Here is a 15,307-nt window from a genome sequence, read left to right on the forward strand (position 1 = left end):
ATTCAATATAAGGCAATGTGAAGATAATCATAACTATGTACATTTAACATTGACCAACCAGAACAAAGGTTATTTGGTGCAAAGCGTAAGTGATCCCCACCTGGCGAATTCAAGTATGACGCAGGAAGGGGTCGCAACGATTCCGTTGTCATTGTTCATTTCTAGGTGTATATGTAATTCTAACACACATACAATCACATGCATACGCACGCAGCCACGCATGGATGCAGGCATACGCACGCACGTATACCCACGCACGCACACGCACACACACGCACACGCACGCACACACACACACGCACACGCACGCACACACACACACACACACACACACACACACACACACACACACACACGCACCCAATCACGCACGCACCCAATCACGCATGCACTCAATCACGCAGGCACACACATCACAGACACAGACACACACTCACGCACGCACACTCACGCAAAAACACACACACACATACTAATGTGACCGATTGCGAAGCGACTTTACTGGTTCATGTTTATTATATCCCTTAATGATCGATCTTGCGATTTACTTTAGAGAATGTACAGCAAACCATTTTTTACTTGTTTTATTTCACGAGCGAAAGACTACTGAAGTCAATCTGAAAAATAAGAAACAAAATACCAAATGCTTTTTTGCAAAATTCCACGAAAATGACGACAATCTGGATTTGGTAGATGGCAAAATGATAATGAATTGGATAATACAAGAATTACAGATAAACATGTCGCGTGAAGCGATATTACACATTCAGTGAATCTGTCAGCCGAGACTTCATGCAGTTTCACCAATTCTCGGAGAGCAGGCGTTACAGCTCTTGGCGCAATTATCGAGCATCCACACAGGATTGAGGTCACAGTATCCGTCCGCTGCCCAAGACTCGCAGTAATCATTTGAGTCCTCGCATTCTTCAAACACAAGAAAAAGCGAAAGACATATAACAGACACGCAAAGCACAAATTCTACAAACACCCAAAAAGCAAATGAAATATGAAAGATACGCAACGAACAAAACTTAAAAAAATAAGTATTTAAACAAGAGAACCAAAACAACAAAGAACAACAGCAATTCAAAACAAAGAAAATCGGACAGATGGACCTACAGCCTGACAGGAGGTTGGACGGACAACCATACGGTTATACTGAAATACAAAGAAGTACAACAACAATTCAAAACAGAGAAAAACAGACAGTCGGACACATGGGCTGACAGGTATGAGGACGGACCACCATACGCAATTTTGTTTTGTTTGTTTGCTTAACGCCCAGCCGACCACGAAGGGCCATATCAGGGCGGTGCTGCTTTGACATTTAACGTGCGCCACACACAAGACAGAAGTCGCAGCACAGTCTCACCCAGTCACATTATTCTGACACCGGACCAACCAGTCCTAGCACTAACCCCATAATGCCAGACGCCAGGCGGAGCAGCCACTAGATAGGTATGACCCGGCCGGGGTTCGAACCCACGACCTCCCGATCACGGGGCGGACGCCTTACCACTAGGCCAACCGTGCCGGTCATACGAATAGGAAGAAATACAATTCTTGAATAGATGACATCAAATACCTGCATGACCTTTGTGTTAAATACAGCACATCACAGACTGAACAGTACAATGGCAGGTCAAACAATTGTTTAATAACAAAACTGCTCATAACGAACTATTGCGACCATAGGGGTAATGTGTGTCGTACCTGAAACAATGTTCTTTTATGAGCTACAGATCAACATCAGTTACTTTCTACAAAAATAAGTACAATAGCAAATGTGTTGAAATGAATAGAATAAAGCAGACACTCAATCAATCAATATGAGGCTTATATCGCGCGTATTCCGTGGGTACAGTTCTAAGTGCATGGATTTTTTTTAAAATTTTTTTAATTTTGTTATGCAATTTATATCGCGCACATATTTAAGGCGCAGGGATTTATTTATGCCGTGTGAGATGGATTTTTTTACACAATACATCACGCATTCACATCGGCCAGCAGATCGCAGCCATTTCGGCGCATATCCTACTTTTCACGGCCTATTATTCCAAGTCACACGGGTATTTTGGTGGACATTTTTATCTATGCCTATACAATTTTGCCAGGAAAGACCCTTTTGTCAATCGTGGGATCTTTAACGTGCACACCCCAATGTAGTGTACACGAAGGGACCTCGGTTTTTCGTCTCATCCGAAAGACTAGCACTTGAACCCACCACCTAGGTCAGGAAAGGGGGGAGAAAATTGCTAACGCCCTGACCCAGGGTCGAACTCGCAACCTCTCGCTTCCGAGCGCAAGTGCGTTACCACTCGGCCACCCAGACACCGTTATATAATTATGATATTTATTAGAAAAACATTATTACCATAAAACCCAAAGGTTTAACGCATTTTCAAAATCAAAAAAAAATGTATGTTCACAAAATGTTGATGTAATTATGTAGTTTAAATGTTTACCACTTTCACAAACGGCGCAGCTTTTACGACAATTTGGCAGCATAAAACCAGGGTTTTCACCACATTGTCCAGTGGAAGCCCAGTAACGACAATTGCTGTCTGAATCGTCACACTCATCTGCAGAGATCACAAACAAACAAAATAGATAGAGCAAAAAATATATAGAAGAGAAAAAGAAGAAAGAAAACAGGTTTCGTATACGTTATTTGTATTTTTGACCCAACTATGACATTTTACACAGATCGAGACCGTCAGTGTTTCTTCGAGACCGCATCAGCGGTCGAGAATGAACAGTGACTGTCTTGATCTGTGTAAAATGTCATATTTTAGGTCAAAAATACAAATAACATAAATGTATTGATTATTTTTTAATAAGAATACCTTCTTCTTCTTCTTCTTCTTCTTCTTCTTCTTCTTCTTCTTCTTCTTCTTCTTCTTCTTCTTCTTCTTCTTCTTCTTCTTCTTCTTCTTCTTCTTCTTCTTCTTCTTCTTCTTCTTCGTTCATGGGCTTAGACTCCCACGTTCACTCATGTTTGTAGCACGAGTGGAATTTTACGTGTATGACCGTTTTTACTCCGCCATTCAGGCAGCATACGCCGATTTCGGGGGAGAAATGCTGGGTATTTTCGTGTTTCTATAACCCACCGAACTCTGACATGGATGACAGGATCTTTTCCGTGCGCACTTGGTCTTGTGCTTGCGTGTACACACGAAGGGGGTTAAGTCACTAGCAGGTCTCCACATAAGTTGACCTGGGAGATCGGACAAATCTCCACTCTTAACCCACCAGGCGGCAGCGACCGGGATTCGAACTCACGATAGGAGGCCGATCACGTCTTACCACCACGCCACTGCGCCCGTCAATAAGCATATCTTTTATTTGTTTACGATTGAACGCACACAACACGCACTCTTTTATAGTGTCGGCTAGCCGCTTAAATATTAGTTTTTGACGTCACATGGTTCAAAACAGGGAAATCCAATGTTGAATCGATACATTGACATATACAATGCGTTAACATTGCACTGATTTTGTTTGTGTGAGTAATAAGTTATCTTTCCCTCTCTCTCAGACACGCATGCACGCACGCACGCACGCACACACGCACGCACGCACGCACGCACGCACGCGACCACACACACACACACACACACACACACACACGCACACACACACACACACACACGCACACACACACACATACACACACACACACACACACACACACACACGCACACACACAAACACACACACACAAACATACAAACACACACTCATACACACACAAACATACACACAAACTCATGCACACCGAGGTGGTTATAAGGGTACCTTGGCATTTGTGTGCAGAATTTGTGTGTAAAAGTCGCACACAACTACCTAAGGTCGGACCCAAACTTCTACAAAGTCACACACAAACACCAATAGTTAGTACATTGGGCAAGAGTTCACACCCAAATGCCAACGGTTCCCACCCAAACTACTAACAATTATACAAGGGCAGGTAACTCGTGTTTTCTTACTGTCAGTAGCAAGACATACTATATCATGAGTTATCTCTCTTGGAAATTATAATGAATTTATTCAAGTACACTGCTTAGTCCATAATGACCGTTTTTAAACTGCCACAACTTTTTTATTTTTCATCGGAACAAGATTGTTCTTATATCAAATTATTCAGAAGAGTATGTAGATTACATCTATGCAATTTAAATACAATAATTACAATATTTAAAGAGAATTATACTTAAAAGGGACTGAAAATTAGTTCAGTATTTTGGGCAGCCCTCTCAGCAAAGGCAAACTCGCAACTTTGGAGTGCACCAGACCCAACCTAGTAAACATTAATTTTTTTGAGAATATTTTTGAGGGGGGAGCAGACTGGAGAACCCGGAGTAAAGCCCCGAAATGTGGCCTGAGTCGAAACAGAAGTTGTATTATTATCTCTCTTTCTTTCCCTTAGTGGGGACAAGAAGCGAAGTCTGTTAGCGCATTGCGCTGGTTCGAATCCCGGATTGGGGAGGCAATATTGGTTGCTCCATAACAGAAAACGGGTCCCTGGTGTCAATAAATTGTGACCAGCCGCCCCAAATACGCTCAGATTCGAGTGGGCGCTCCAAATTGTTCATTTCCCTCTCTGTATCTCTCTCCATCTCTTTGTGTATCTGTTTGAATGAAAATGAAATTTGGCTATTTATACCGGCCGCGCTTTATCTTATCATACCAAAGCAATTACCTCAAAGCGCCATGGTCTACAACCAAATACCTAATTTGATATAAGAACAATATTGTTCCTATGCAAAATAAAGAAGTTGTGGCAGTTTAAATACGGTCATAATGGACTAAGCAGTGTACGGCGACCTTCTTGGCGCAGTGGTAGCGCCTTGGACTTGTATTCATACGGTTGCATGTTCGAACCCTGGTCGCCGCAAATTAATTTGGCCACGTGCTCTACCATCTTACATTGTTTAGTATGTATGATAGTTATTTGAGAGCTTAGAGTTAGAAAAAGTCCCCTAAGATCCTATAATTAGAGCTGGGGTTTATAGTCTCTTTGATAAATTCATTATAATTTCCAAGAGAGATAACTCAGGATATAGTATGTCTTACCTGCCCTTGTATAATTGTTAGTAGTTTGGGTGCGACCTGATAGGTATTTGTGTGTGAACTCTTGCCCAGTGTCCTAACTATTGGTCTTTGTGTGTGACTTTGTCGTAGTATGGGACCGACCTTAGGTAGGTGTGTCCTAACTATTGGTGTTTGTGTGTGACTTTGTAGTAGTTTGGGTCTGACTTTAGGTAGTTGTGTCCTAACTATTGGTGTTTGTGTGTGACTTTGTAGTAGTTTGGGTCCGACCTTAGGTAGTTGTGTCCTAACTATTGGTGTTTGTGTGTGACTTTGTAGTAGTTTGGGTCCGACCTTAGGTAGTTGTGTGGGATTTTTACACATTCTATATTTATTACTCATTAGGTCACGATCAGGTCACTAACATTCGTGTGATTTTGGTCATGATGTGACCCAAAGTGGTTGGCGGGACCCCAAAAAACAATAAATTTGATTTGACTAACATTCGCAGCTTTGGTCAGGTTAAAAAGAGACCTGCCTGCGCCAGTGTGTTGCATAACCCACTGTGGACCGAAGTCAAGGACTGGGTGGCCGAGTGGTAACGCACTTGCGCTCGGAAGCGAGAGGTTGCGAGTTCGACCCTGGGTCAGGGCGTTAACAATTTTCTCCCCCCTTTCCTAACCTAGGTGGTGGGTTCAAGTGCTAGTCTTTCGGGTGAGACGAAAAACCGAGTTCCCTTCGTGTACACTACATTGGGGTGTGCTCGTTAAAGATCCCACGATTGACAAAAGGGTCTTTCCTGGCAAAATTGTATAGGCATAGATAAAAATGTCCACCAAAATACCCGTGTGACTTGGAATAATAGGCCGTGAAAAGTAGGATATGCGCCGAAATGGCTGCGATCTGCTAGCCGATGTGAATGCGTGATGTATTGTGTAAAAAAATTCCATCTCACACGGCATAAATAAATCCCTGCGCCTTGAATATGTGCGCGATATAAATTGCATAAACAATTTTTTTTTTAAATATAAAAAAAATCCCTGCGCTTAGAACTGTACCCACGGAATACGCGCGATATTACCCAATATTGACGGACTGTGTGATGATATCTTCTGCTATGGTCTGTTTTGACAGTGATATCAAAATCGAGACCGGAGGTCGAAGATATCATCACACAGTCTGTCAATGTTAGATATATTGCTAATTCTTTGGACATTTTGTATTTACTTGCCTAGGGCGGGGATATAGCTCAGTTGGTAGCGCGCTGGATTTGTATTCAGTTGGCCGCTGTCAGCGTGAGTTCGATCCCAGGTTCGGCGGAAATTTATTTCAGAGTCAACTTTGTGTGCAGACTCTCTTCGGTGTCCGAACCCTCCCCCCGTGTACACTACATTGGGTGTGCACGTTAAAGATCCCACGATTGACAAAAGGATCTTTCCTGGCAAAATTGCTTAGGCACAGTTAATAATTGTCTACCTATACCCGTGTGACTTGGAATAATAGGCCGTGAAAGGTAAATATGCGCCGAAATGGCTGCAATTACTGGCCGTATAAAATTTCATCTCACACGGCATCACTGCAGAGCGCCTAGAACTGTACCCACGGAATATGCGCGATATAAGCGTCATTGATTGATTGATTGATTAAAGAAATTACAAAAGTATTTGTCTCAGTTTTGGCTGTTCCATATCCCTCCCTCTGATTATTATTTCTTTTTGTTCTCTCTTTTCTTGTACTTTGATTGATTGATTGATTGACTTTTCAGTATTTCAAAATGGCTTTTCTTTCAAAAAGTCTTTAGTCACTTGATCAACTAAATTCTGGGATCATTACATTTTCATATATACACAAAGAAAAAAGCCAAGCACCCCCCGAATGAATTTGTGATAATAATTGAGTCAAATTTGTTTTACCATTTTTTTTCTTCGTAATGACATACATGGGTTTCCATAATAAGGTTGGGAAGTTCACGCGTCAAGATTGTGTCGCCACTGCCTGTGAGAAGCACGTGCAGCATGCAACCCATGAATGTTAAAAAAGGCAGTATGCTCACGCTGCAAATTTCTGTATTTAACACTGGGCGACGACAATTTGCAAACATTCTCTGTGAACATGGCGAGAAGACGATTATCAGAGGCGATCCGATGGCAGATTATAGGAATGCATGCTACAGGAGCATCCTTCAAAGCGATTGGTCGTCAACTTGGCTACCACTACACAGTCATCAGCCGTTTGGTACGCAAACATCGTCAGACTGGTGCTGTGAAGGACCGTCCACAGTCAGGGCGACCCCGTGTGACGTCAGAACGTGAAGACCGAGCTTTTCTCCGAATAATTCGGCGTGAGCCATTTTCAACGAGTACCGTCCTGAAACGAGCATGGCTTCCAAATCGACATCTGTCAACCAGGACCGTACGAAACCGCTTGAAAGCTGCAGGAATGGCAGCCCGAAGAGTCATTAAGCGTCCCCGACTGACAGATGACCACAAGAGAAGACGCTTGGCATGGTGTCTGGCACGGCAAAGATGGAACCTGAGAACGTGGAGGAGGATCCACTGGTCGGACGAAAGCAGATTCCTTCTCCATGTCACTGACGGCCGACTGAGGGTATGGAGGCACAGGAACACGGCCTATACACCCAGGAACATCAGACAAACTGTTCCATTCGGTGGCGGGTCAGTCATGGTTTGGGGTTGCATTTCCCATGACTGCAAGCTAGACCTTGTCACCGTACGTGGCAACCTCACGGGTGATCAGTATATGCGACATGTCCTGGAACCTGTTGTCGTTACTCATTTTGACAACCACCCCCTTGCCACAAGACCCGTGTACATGGATGATAACGCCAGGCCTCATCGATCCAGGGCAGTAGTGGACTACCTCCAGAACAACGCTGTAACAACACTCCCATGGCCGGCAATGAGTCCAGATCTTAACCCCTTTTTGCCGAGATTTTTTTTCTTTTTTTTTTTTTGCGTTTTTTAATAGCAAATAAAATTCTAAGACACAATATGTATTTCTTTTCTGATTTTTTTTACTTTTTCTTGTGTCTACAGCATTTTTTTCAAGCGTCCTTTAAAAAGGACGCTAGGATCGAGAGGGTAGAGGTTTATCAAACATATACAATAGTGAAAGGAACAAGTTTCTAAAAGTTTTCAATGAAATTTATTAACACAAACACTTGTTTTCAAAAAAATTTTTAACTTTCGGTTTATAAACAATACAAAGTAACGGATTAACTGTCCATTATTTTACAAAAATAAACAAACAAACAAAAAAACAACCTCTGAACATGGTGCAAGTCACTCTCCTGTTACCCTGCCAATGTGAATAATCTGTGCAAACAAAATTGCTTTCAACGATTTTTGTACAGCACGTCAGAGCTTTTCACTTTCATTGTGAGTGGTCAAGTGGTCAGTTACCGATTACACAGGAGTATGAAATGCCACAAAACAGTACTTTCGGTGCAGAGGGACATTGCACTTCAGGCAGATTTGTTTGACCTTTTTGCCACATTGTGCGCATCTTCTCTGCTTGGAGATGTGCTCCACCAGGTGATCCAACCCATCACATCTGATTGCTGGTGGAATTCTTCTGTCCAGCTTTGCCACACGTCCGACAGGATGGTTAGGGAGCTCCAGGCGGGCAGCAGCGTGTGACCTCTTGAGGTAGATGTCCGCGATGGCACGCTGAACTGCCACAAGATCCATGGGAATGTACTCTGAGGCAGGTGTTGCCCTGTACATGTGCCATGTTTGCTGCACACACAGGTCAAGACAGAAGCTGAAAATGGCCCACCACCATTTCTTGGATCGTATGGAGACTCGGTATTTGGCAATGTTCTGGTCCATTCTGTCGCACCCGCCCATTGTCTTGTTATAGTGTTTGATCAGGAAGGGCTGCGAGATCTTGACTCGTTTTTTTTCTCTGCCTTGGAGCACCGGGAGGCTGACTGCAGAGGGTTGACTCCTGCTGCATTGGAGACAGCGTTGACGATGTTGCCGTTCCATCGAACCACTATCACTCCTGTGTTTTCGGCCTGTTGAAAGTCGAAAGTGCCTCTCTTGGTATTCTTCATTTCATTGATTGACTTCAGTGGGCACTGCTCGGTCCTGTTGGCACGAACCGTTCCTGTACATCCAATCTTCTTGCTCGTGAGGACGTCAATAAGCTTCAGACTTGTAAACAGGTTATCAAAGGTCAGATGGTAACAATCTTCCGGCTCCTCTTCCTCCAGCTCAGAGATGAGGTCAACCACCACGGCTCCACCCATTCCAATGCCTGGATACTCATCTGCATTAGCTTGCCTGCCATTTGCTCCTTGGTAGGGTTCAAACTGGACACAGTACCCAAGGGGTGTGGCCAGCACCCACGTCTTGTATCCGAAGCGTATAGGCTTCCCTCTAATGAATTGCTTTGCACCGTGTCCCCCATAGTATGGGATCATGCTCTCGTCGATACTCAAATGTTGTTGCTTCATGATTTTTTTGAAGTACATGAGGCATCTCTCATTGAGCATGGTAATCAATGGCCTGATTTTGGCCATATCCATCACCACCACTGTTCTCCTCTCCCAATGTAGTTCTGCCACTGAGTCCCACAATAGTAGCTGTGGCACTGGCAGTCAGTTGTCGTCCGGACAAGTTGTGGACAGCACACTCCCCATCTTCTTCACCACTATCTTCATCAGTCAACTCATCAACTTCAGGAGGGTCGAGAAAGATGTCAGCTCTTTGAAATAAGTCATCATCTTCAAGCATATCTATTACCTCGTTCACAGTGAATCTGAAACAAACCCAACCCGTACATGAAAAAACCTCTGGCCATTTAGCCCTAGCGTCCTTTTTAAAGGACACCAGATCGAAACTGCCTATAACACAAACTATGGACTATATTCACAAAAAGAAAAATATGTTTCTAGATTATGCCTTTGTCTTCAAATTACCTTCAGTAATGATATTAAAAATGTTGATAATTACACAAATATAGCCTTACCTTCTTTTGGAACTCATCTTGATCTGCTCAGCATGTGGATTTTGAATGCTGTCCACCATGACACTTTACTGCCAAGAGAGTTAACTTTCTCCAACTCAGCTTCTGAAACGTTGTTACCTCCCTAACACCAGTCAGTGACTTAGACCTTTCTCAGAGTCTGTGTTGTAAATCAGGTGGGGAAAATGTAAGCGTCCTTTTTAAAGGACGCCAGGCTTAAATTAATCCGCTGGAGCATGTTTGGGACATCCTGGGGCGTCGTATACAAGCTCTGCAGCCTCCTGTGCAGACATTACGTGAATTGGAGGCAGCTTTGCATCGTGAGTGGTTGCAAGTGACCCGTGAACAGATCCGACGTTTGACTGGAGGGATGAGACGCAGGGTTGACGCCGTCATCCGGGCACGCGGGGGTTTCACTCGATATTGAACTTTTGAATCGCGTATGCCATCTGAGCACTCTCAATTACATTTTTTTCATGACACATTTACCTAAACCTGTCTTTTTCAGCTTGCAGCTCCATACTTATCAGGGGTACTGTTTTAGGGTTAAAACGTCACTTTTTGGCAAGGTACCAAATCACGATTAAAACCAATCAAAACTGGAGTTTTCTTGTGTGATGTTATTTCCAAAGAGTTGCTCTTGTCGATAACATTTGTCAAACCGAGCTCCTGAACTTACTGTTTCCATACCAGAACTTTAAAAATCAGTCATTGCGAAATTGAAGGGGGGTGCTTGGCTTTTTTCTTTGTGTATATATTTGTTTGTTTTTAAATTTAGGTGTTTTTGCTTTTGAAGTGGGTAAGCAATAAAGGAAATGTCGTCGATATCACTTTTGCACTGAGCTCAGTTTTGCCCAATTGACCAATGGAAATCCACGTAACATATGAAATAGCAATATCAATCAATCAATCAATCAATGACGCTTATATCGCGCATATTCCGTGGGTACAGTTCTAGGCGCTCTGCAGTAATGCCGTGTGAGATGAAATTTTATACGGCCAGTAATTGCAGCCATTTCGGCGCATATTTACCTTTCACGGCCTATTATTCCAAGTCACACGGGTATAGGTAGACAATTATTAACCGGCTGTGCCTAAGCAATTTTGCCAGGAAAGACCCTTTTGTCAATCGTGGGATCTTTAACGTGCACACCCAATGTAGTGTACACGGGGGGTGGGGGGGTGGGGGTTGGACACCGAAGAGAGTCTGCACAGACTCTGAAATAAATTTCCGCCGAACCTGGGATCGAACTCACGCTAACAGCGGCCAACTGAATACAAATCCAGCGCGCTACCAACTGAGCTATATCCCCGCCCCAATATAGGCCTCATATTGATTGATTGATTGATGTGACCGAGACACGGCGCCGGCAGCGTAGGTCACGATCAGGTCACTAACATTCGTAACCTTGGTTAGGTGAAAAAGAGGCCTGTCTGCACCTTTGTGTTGCATAACCCGCCGTGGACCGAAAAGGTAATGTGACCGACCACCAGCGCCAGCAGTATAGGTCACGATCAGGTCAGGTGGACTGCATCACTGGATGTAATTTATAACTGCTTCTGAAATATGCTCCCAGAAAATAAGGATCAGTACTTTGAAGCTCCATATCTCTGAAACTACAAATAATGAAATTGTTTAACTGGCTATATAATTATGCTCGGAAAGGCCATTCTTCTACTTTTTCTTTTTCTGCGTTCTCCCCGTACCTAGGAGAAAAACGCGTATGTGACCGCTTTTAAGTTCCCACCACATTGGGGGTCACATTCCGTCTTCGGGGAGGATGAGTACTTTGGTACGTGTGTTTGTGTAGCCGGCATTCACCCGTCAATATTTTAATAGCATCATGCTTTAACCCATTTCTTTCTAGGGAGATTTTTTCTAAGGGCTTACAAAAATAAGATATTTTATTATCAGATCAGCTTGTAAAGGAGATAATATTAAAAAAAAAAAAAGAAGTCGAATGCGTGGTGACAACTGCCGCTCCGACTGAGGGGGGATTTACTAAAAAGAAAGGAAGGGGGTGGGGGGGGGGAGGTGTTCGGGAAGAGGTCGAGGGCAAAGGGATACAGAGCCGATACGATTACGATGTTGAGGGGGGGGGGGTGGCAGCAAATATGTGCATGCACGTGGTGGTCAGTAACATTTTTCACACAACTTGCCGTTTGCTTTTAATCCTACTTACATATGTTCATTTCTCTTGTGTTATTTTATTTCTGTCAGAAGAAAAGGGATGAATGAAAGACATGACCGGCTGGATAAAATATATCTGAGTGAAACGTTACTTCTTCAAGAGTCCGTCTTTGATTTCTTTTTTCTCTTATTTTTAACAATTTAGATTGATTTTATTTATGTCAATTTCTCGCGAAAACATTGTTTTCAATGCTGACTGGTGCGTGGTGTCTTGGTGCGTGGTTCGAACATGACTGTGGTGTCCAGCTCAAGTCGTGTCTTCCGCGTGTGATGTTTGAAGTGGGCCTATTTGGACGAAGCTAAGTAGATGGGGAGTACGAACATCAGCAGATTCCACGATTTTATGATCCTACCGGGGATAAGAGACAGAGACTGTCAAGTGCTCTTACATGAACCAGTCTGTCCGATCGAGTCAAGGTGTGATTTTTGCGTTCTACTTACACGCCTGTATTCTCAGCTCACAACTCCTCGCAAAACATCTCAAAGAAAAGTGACATTGCATGAGTCGGAAAGATAATAGGAAAGATTTAGACCTCAGAATAGGGTCAATTAGAGACGATAAACCAAAGCACAAAGAATACTACACAGCATTACGTGGTTTTTTTGCACGCGATCTGTTTCTCGTAAGGCACGCAATAAGGACGCCTGTTAACCCGTGATTTGTAAAAATTTAAACAAAAAATGTAATTCTTTTTTCATGTCTTTCTTGTCCCATCGCTGAGAAATTCGGATCGCTTCCTCCCAGTGGAAAGCTAGCAAGCGATGGGACAAGAAATACATACACAAAAATATATATAATAGATCCCTTGACTTTGGGGTAGCACGACTAGGTTGCTGCTAGCTTTCCACTGGGAGGAAGTGACCCTAATTTCCCAGCGATGGGACAATCTATAAATGAAAAACAAATCTGAAAAAAAATCTTATAGATCCCTTGACTTTCGGGGTAGCGCGACTCTGTAGTTGCTGCTAGCTTTCCATTGGGAGGAAGCGACCCGAATTTCCCAGCAATGGAACAATCTAGTAATGAAAAAAAATAATCTAATATATCCCTTGACTTGGGGATAGTGCGACTCTGTTGCTGCTAGCTTTCCATTGGGTGGAAGCGACCCGACTTTCGCAGCGTTCGGGCAATCTAGTAATGAAAAAAAAAATCAAAAAAAATCCAATAGATCCCTTGACTTAAGGGTAGCGCGACTCTGTTGCTGCTAGCTTTTTATTGGGAAGAAGCGACCCGAATCTTCCAGCGATGAGACAATCTAGAAATCTAATAGATCCCTTGACTTGGGATGTTAAGCTACTGGGATTGGGGCGAAATGGGATAACGGCGATCCGGGATTGCGCCAAAATGGGATGTGGAGCTAATGGTACATGACATGGTGGTAAAATGACACTTGGCCTGAGAAATGTCGCCAAAATGCGATGGGGGCGAATTGGGATAACGGCGAAACGGGACTAATAGATCCCTTGACTTTGGGGTAGTGCGACTCTGTCACTGCTAGCTTTCCACTGGGAGGAAGCGACCGGAATTTCCCAATGATGGGACATCCTAGTAATGAAGAAAAAAACCAATCTTAAAATTAACAGAGTCGCAATACCCCTAAAGTCAAGGGGTTTCGTTTTTGTCCCTTGACTTTGAGGATGACAAGAAAATATCGGGCGCAAAAACGTGATTTGTAAAAACATTTTTACAAATAGCGAGGCGCGCCCCGCGATTTGTAAAAATGTTTTTACAACTGGCGGGGCGCGCTCCGTGATTTGTAATTATTTTTTTTACATTTTTACAAATCACGGGTTAACAACGGCTTATTGCTACACAAAGCATCTAGTGGGCAACGAATTCTGATTTTTTTAAGTTTTTTTGTGTGAGTAAGAATATTTTTTATGTGCACCCCAACCCCCTCCCCAAAGTTGATTTGGTACGATGAAAAGATAAGAAAATCTTCCAAGCCATTTGGTCGTTTCAATGACGTAAACTAGTTATAATTTTAAAAAAAACTAAAACCCATGTGCCTACTTTTTTATGACGTGTAGAATAGACCTCCGAACCGCATATCTACACTATGTTGTATTCCAACCATCCCCTAACTTAATAGGTCTGGCACTGACAAACATATCTGACTGCCCAACCGACCATCGCGTGCGATCCAGAGCAACTGAATAATAGTGACTATCCACAATAGAACAATTTAATTCCAACCAAAATGGTACGGAACAGTTTCCTATCTATATGCGTTGGAAGGCGTCTGCATTTAGAGTAATGTTTGTCCCGGGCTAAAGTATTTTAATGTATATTCAGAACTCATTCTCGTCATATGGACATAATACAGTTAACTTGTTTTAGTTTGCCAAGTTGTACCTTGTATTCATATAAATTAACAATCCTTGTGTAAAAGAACAAACGGGTGTAGCTCGGTTGGTTTGACAGGAACACGGCGACAATAAACATTTCCAGCTGACGACGGTGGTCAACTCAACCGGACCAATGATGTGTGACCTATGAAGTAGGATCCTTTACAGTGAATTGCAATTGTTGTGTCTGCTGCTCTCTCATCATGTACTTGAAAGCCCTTTACATCAGTCTTTCATGACAAACCTTGCTTTAACAATTGCCTCTTGAAAAAGCACTGATTTCAATTAGTAACATAGTGACAGCTTAGGGTAACCTTCGCCTACATTCTCTTGCTAAGTGTGTACAGAGAGGAAGAGAGAGAGAGAGAGAGAGAGAGAGGAGAGAGAGAGAGAGAGAGAGAGAGAGAGAGAGAGAGAAGAGAGAGAGAGTGAGAGACTTAGACTTAGACTTAGAACATTTTATTGACATAAATGGTAAACATTTTAAGCCAAGGGCCTAATCTTACAACGTGCCCTTTACATTCACACTAACACATCCGCACGCATATAACAAACATAATATAATGAAATCATATAGGCATAACATGTAAATGTACAGTAAATAGGCATAAGCACCACGGCCACACGAAACACACAGTCTAATAAATATACGAAGTAAAACAATATGAATACTATATGCTATTAATATGTAATATGACGTGAATATAATTATATAGTAATATTAATATAGTATACATTAGACAG

At 42.8% G+C, this 15,307-nt stretch overlaps 2 protein-coding genes and 1 long non-coding RNA gene across 3 annotated transcripts; all 3 read right to left on the minus strand.

Moving 5' to 3' along the window:
* Positions 1–480: 480 nt before the first annotated feature.
* On the minus strand, positions 481–2,588 carry LOC138982117 (uncharacterized). Its single transcript, XR_011460782.1, has 2 exons — positions 2,466–2,588; positions 481–924 (listed from the first exon to the last, which is right to left on the minus strand). It is a non-coding gene; the product is annotated as an uncharacterized lncRNA (long non-coding RNA).
* Positions 2,589–8,456: 5,868 nt separating this feature from the next.
* On the minus strand, positions 8,457–8,882 carry LOC138983122 (piggyBac transposable element-derived protein 3-like). Its single transcript, XM_070356531.1, has one exon. The coding sequence runs from the start codon at positions 8,880–8,882 to the stop codon at positions 8,457–8,459; it is 426 nt and encodes a 141-aa protein (XP_070212632.1).
* A 38-nt stretch (positions 8,883–8,920) lies between these two features.
* Positions 8,921–9,550, minus strand: LOC138983123 (piggyBac transposable element-derived protein 3-like). Its single transcript, XM_070356532.1, has one exon. It carries the CDS (start codon positions 9,548–9,550, stop codon positions 8,921–8,923), a length of 630 nt encoding a protein of 209 aa, XP_070212633.1.
* Positions 9,551–15,307: the final 5,757 nt, after the last annotated feature.

The sequence above is a fragment of the Littorina saxatilis genome, linkage group LG12, assembly GCF_037325665.1.
Source record: "Littorina saxatilis isolate snail1 linkage group LG12, US_GU_Lsax_2.0, whole genome shotgun sequence".
In the NCBI taxonomy this organism is placed as follows: domain Eukaryota; kingdom Metazoa; phylum Mollusca; class Gastropoda; order Littorinimorpha; family Littorinidae; genus Littorina; species Littorina saxatilis.

Coding starts and splice junctions, on each gene's coding strand:
- LOC138983122 (XM_070356531.1), bottom strand. CDS start 8,882: ATGGACCAGAACATTGCCAAATACCGAGTCTCCATACGATCCAAGAAA.
- LOC138983123 (XM_070356532.1), bottom strand. CDS start 9,550: ATGCTCAATGAGAGATGCCTCATGTACTTCAAAAAAATCATGAAGCAA.